The sequence below is a fragment of the Temnothorax curvispinosus genome, unplaced genomic scaffold (assembly GCF_003070985.1).
Source record: "Temnothorax curvispinosus isolate PA1 unplaced genomic scaffold, ASM307098v1 QBEX01011145.1, whole genome shotgun sequence".
NCBI classification, from domain to species: domain Eukaryota; kingdom Metazoa; phylum Arthropoda; class Insecta; order Hymenoptera; family Formicidae; genus Temnothorax; species Temnothorax curvispinosus.
Window position 1 is genome coordinate 1 of NW_020220925.1, and position 5,700 is coordinate 5,700.

The window sequence follows — 5,700 nt, forward strand, 5'->3', positions numbered from 1 at the left end:
CAGAAATGCGAAAAAAGCGTGTAAGCATCTGCCCGTCAGAAAAAAAAACAGCCGAGCGCGTTAAACTCCCAAACAGCACAAAATATTTATAAAATATTTATAAAATATTTATAAAAAAGATTAAATATTTTGAAAATATATACGTTGAATATTTTGTAAATATTATAATGTCCGGAAAATAAAAATATCTAAAAGATTATAATAAATATTTTAAAATAAAGTGTAAATAATTATCATGAATATTATTAAAGTTATTTTTAATTTATGTTATAAATATTTATAGAAATAATTACTGTAAGTTAAGTGGAGATTGTGAAACTGTTATAGCTTCGTGCTGTGAGATGTAGGCTGCGGTCCATTTTGGCGTTACAAATTTTGAAAAATATTTGATTGATAAATAAGATGTTACGAAGCGCAGATTTCTTCGTCTTGATTCATGAATCAAATTTTAATAAAGTATTCGTAACGCTAAGTATAGACTACCCTCTTGTTATAAATTATCATGTGAAATTATAATTTACAAATAAAAAAATTATTTCGTATAAATATATGATATCAGTTATTCCAATAAGTATCACATGTTGATTTTATATACGTTTTCTTAACAGTTATAAAACATTACATACGTTTAGGAAACATAATATTATTCATTGTTTTTTAAAAATATTAAAATTACTATTTTATGTTATGTTATTAAACCCGATTAACGGCGCCGTGTAACAGCGGTCTATGGCCGGTATTCATAGTCGGTTCTTATATTTAAGACCATTTTAAGTACAATCTTAAGACGTCATTAACCAATCACAGAGCCGTATTATAGCATCTTAAGATATTACTTAAGACGGTCTTGAAATAAGATCTGATTATGAATACCGGCCTATATAATACCGGCCTTAGCCTTAGGCCCGGTTTCACCAACGTGATTTAATCTAATCAGTCGATTAAACTCACTCTTCGTTTCTTTCTAAGGGGAACAGTTGGAAAGAGACGAAGAGTGAGTTTAATCGACCGATTAGATTAAATCACGTTGGTGAAACCGGGCCTTATTTACAATAGACGCACAGGCCGCGTGTGAAATTTTGTACTATTTAGCTTCTTACAGCAGACTGCTGCAAAAGTGCAGTAAGTACTCGTTCAATCAGAGATATTATGCACTTCTGTCGCAATTTTAGACTGTATTGTGTTACCAGGGATTCTTTGACCGCAAGGAGAACAATAGACTGTGATTGGTTAAACTATTATACTATAGCGAGCGCCGCATTTGACGCACATGCGCGAAAAAAAGCGGGCTCGTTCCGCTCGCGGCTCGCGGGCGCGGCTCGTGGCTCGTCTATCAGTATCATTACTGCCAGGCCGAGTAAAGGATCGAATAGGCGGGACCGGCGGGACAACCACAGTAACAAATAAGTGCAGTGTTGTTTAATTATTATACCAGTATATTGTGCCATTTCTTTCGCTATATTCAAGAATTTGTTGGAAATCATAACTGTTGGTAATTATTATATCTCTTCATTAAATAGCATGTTGGATATATAACCTATAAGATTTTATATAATCTTTTTTGATACAACCATCACAATGGCCTATAGTTTATACCGATCACTTAATACGCGTATTAAATAGTAAATAACTAGTAAATTTAGTTTGATTATTGATTGATCAGTTAAAATATACTATAGTTTGTAGTCGCGCGGCTTATCATTGCAGTCGACGACCGACTTCCCTTCTTGGGCTGCATTCGAGGAGCGCGCTATAGCGCTATTGCATTATTCTGTCTTTATCGCTCATCAGATGTAAAACAAGGATAGAATAAGCAAATAGCGCTAATAGCGCGCTCCCCGAATACAGCCCATATGTAACGTGATTACGACGTGCAATGGTATCTCGGTATCGCGTTATCGTGACATCGCCGGGAAGGGCGCGAAGATCCGGCGAACGATGATCCTCGGAACATGACGCGATTTATGTAGTCGTATACCTGTCCTCGCGGAAAGTAACAGACGAGAGAGAGAGAGAGAGAGAGAGAGAGAGAGAGAGAGGAGTTACGCAAGGTACGATTTACATATAGGTATGATGCCCGCGAGTGTCGCAATATTTCCATGGAGATGTACATTTGGAGGTATTCGCGTTAGACTTTCCTCCAGCATTCTATCGTTGAGCGATGTTTACTATTTGATAAGCGTATCAAGAGATCGGTGTAAACTAGGCCAATAACTGGTCAAATTGGTCATTAAATTTTGTTACATTTCCAGATACGAAGTCCAAAACTGCCAGGCCGAGTAAAGGATCGAATAGGCGGGACAACTAAGTAACAAGTAACAACGGTGCGGTGTTGTTTAATTATTATACCAGTATATTGTGCCAGTATTTCCTTCGCCATATTCAAGAATTTGTTGGAAATCATATAACTACTGGTAATTATTATATCTCTTCATTAAATAGCATGTTGGACACATAACCTATAACATTTTATATAATCCTTTTTGATACAACCATCACAATGGCCTAGTTGTTATATCTTGTCAATAATACATGCTGGAATGTCAGTATTGTTATATACTTCATTGATTGGTATTAGTATAAGGTATAGTGTACAGTATTATTTCTTATTATTCAATTACAAAGAAATAAGCTTATATATTTCATAGAAATATAAATTATATCAAAAGCAGCATATACATTGACAGATTTTTATATGCAATTATAATGATTTTCAGTATATGTAGGTATATGTATAAATATATCTATGAAGTTTTATTTTTTAATAATGAATACTGCGATTAATAACATTAAGCTTGTGTGCGTTAGTACTATATATATATATATAAGACAATTTTATTACAGAAGTGATGACAAGTATTAATATAAGTCTATATAATGTGTGGTATTATTTCTTTTTTATCATTCACTTACACATATAAATAAGCAGCTTTCATCGACAGATTTTTATACAATTATTAATTAATATTTTCAATATGTAACTTACAACTGTGTTGGCAAATTTTTTATCAGTAGTTTTTTAATAACTCTTGCATTTCAATTTTAAAAAATAGAGAAAAACCGGCTATAAATAACTTGTTAAAAAGTAATTTAAAAGTCGTAGTGTAAAGAAAATGTTTTTAAATATGAATTAAAGTATTATGTACGGTAGTAATAAAAATTTTTGAAATATGCATGGAAAAAATTATTGATAAAACCAACAAAAATAACTTGGTTGGTTTGCTTATTTTGACGTATACGCTCACACATAATATATTAGGAGTGCGATTTTGTTTTGAGAAATTTTTGCTATCAAATATTTATTTAAGGAAGATAATGAATGATTACACAAATAACACTTACCTGCAGTACCTCAGTTAAAAAGAAATATTGATATTTTCTAATTTTTAATTTCAGATTCTTGAAAATTTATAAATAATTAAAAATGATTAATATACGTGTTTTGTTTTACCACTATTTTATGAACTGTAGATATTCAATTTGAAATTCAGCTTAAAATGTGCACTTTGGCACCCCCTTAAGTCATTAGTAATCAGATGTTTTTTTTTCTTTTGAAGAACTCTAACGTTAAGATTTTTCGTTTATTGATAAACATTAACTTATTTATACATTGTTAAATAAAATAGTAGCTTATCCTATTCGAATTTTTATTATGTCAGTGATTGGACTTTGCTTTATTATGTTTTTCACTTAGTCTTAATTTCTTTTTTATTTCAGTACTGCACTTGAGTGAAATTGAATGGGCAAGTAAGTCTCAATTGAAATCAAAGGAAACATGAATTGGACGACTCGCAAAGTTTTTAAGAATTTATCAAGTCGTCAACAATATAATCGTTTACGCCTTCGTAGAGCATTCCATCTTTCTGCGGGTAAAACACACTTAAAAGATCAAAATAGAAGTAATAATTCCTTAACTTATTCATGTGAACAGAATTTGAGAAGTAGTGAAACTGAAGAAACGTCTTTGGACTTTCCATCACAAACGCCAAGTGCTCATGATGATGTAGTAGAAGAAATAGTACACGAAGATTCGCAACTTTGTTCGCAACACCAAAATGTCGAAATAGATTGTTTTCAAAACTGTTTACGACAATGCTGCCTGGACATGAATATAAATCATGTTCAGACTACAGCAATTTTAAGAGTACTTCGTATGCATAAATGTTTTCAAAATTTGCCAAAAGATAGCAGAAGTTTTTTACAAACAAGTCGTGATCGCATTAACTTTGTACCAATTGGCTCAGGTGTATATTGGCATATTGGTTTTGTAAAACTGTTAGAAAAGCACCTTTCGTTTTACGATGCAGATGAAATTCCGCCTGTTCTAGAAATAGAACTGAGCACTGACGGTTTATCATTGAGTAGAAACAATCCTATGCAATATTGGCCTTTACAATATAGGGTCATTAATATTCCTTATTTCAAGCCGGTGATTATAGGTGTGTATAAAGGACTTGAGAAACCTTGCGATGTACATAAATTTTTTGAAAATCTTGTTGATGAGGTGAAATCAGCTAATAGACTAGGAGGAATACTAATACATAATCGTCGTATTCCTATAGTGTTTAAAAATTTTGTAGCAGACGCTCCGGCGAGAGCTTTAGTTTTAAATCATTATGGACACAATTCCGGTAATCCGTGCTCTAAATGCAAAGTTAATGGTTTCCGACATGAGAATCGAATGGTTTACTTGGGCATCAATCACGAAAAACAAACAAATGAACAATATATATCTTGTTTGGATGAGGACCATCAAAAAGGAAAAAGTCCATTACAGGATCTTGGAATACCGATTGTCACAAGGGTGCCTTTTGAAATTATGCATCTGGTATACGCTGGTGTTGCTTCGAGGCTATTAAGTGCATGGTATGATGGCAAATTTGGATATGCAGCGAAACTACCTAGCTCAGCGCTTAATGAAATGTCTTCACGATATGAAGAGTTAAACAAGTTTTGTCCAAACGAATTTGCTCGTCGCCCTAGATCTCTCGCAAAATTCTCTAAATTTAAAGCAACTGAGTTAAGACATTTCCTTTTATATGCAGCACCAATTATTTCGTTCGGAATTCTATCTGACGAATTTTACTTACATTTGTTATTACTTAATGTAGCCATGAGAATAGTCACATCAATTAAATGTTCGAAATCGAAAAGGTAATTAAAAACGGCTGAAAAATGCCTACAAAGATTTGTTAAATATGCGGAACATCTTTATACAGCGACCTTTGTAAGTTACAATGTTCATGGATTACAACATTTAGTTGATGACGTAAAGGAATTAGGACATCTAGAAAATTGTTCAGCATTCGTTTATGAAAATAATATGCCGTTTTTTAAAAAAAATATAAGAAATCATCCACGTCCACTTGAGCAATTCGCAAATCGATTACGAGAAAAAAATTATATACAACATGTACCTGAACGTAATCTTGAGAATCATCGCCTTTCAGCAAAACACTCAAATGGTCCCATTCCTGAATATATGGAAAATACAAATGTCATACAATACAAAAATTATCAGTCAAATGAATTTAATTTTGCATTAGATGATTGCAATAGCTTTTGCAAGATTCGGGATAACTCTATTTGCAGAATTAGAAATATTTTGACTCAAAATAGAAATGTTTTCTTTGTAGTACAAAGTTTTCAAAATGTTACAAATTTTTATGAATTGCCAATTCAGTCTTCAACTGTCGGAGT

The 5,700-nt window shown here is 32.5% G+C and overlaps 1 protein-coding gene across 1 annotated transcript; it reads left to right on the forward strand.

Annotated features, from left to right (window-relative positions):
* Positions 1-1,407: 1,407 nt before the first annotated feature.
* Positions 1,408-4,866, forward strand: LOC112461197 (the record flags this gene model as incomplete). The annotated part of the gene is made up of 3 exons (XM_025026348.1): positions 1,408-1,492; positions 2,253-2,414; positions 3,718-4,866. A coding segment is annotated over exon 3 (1,091 nt), but the record flags the coding sequence as incomplete, so codon positions are not given.
* Positions 4,867-5,700: the final 834 nt, after the last annotated feature.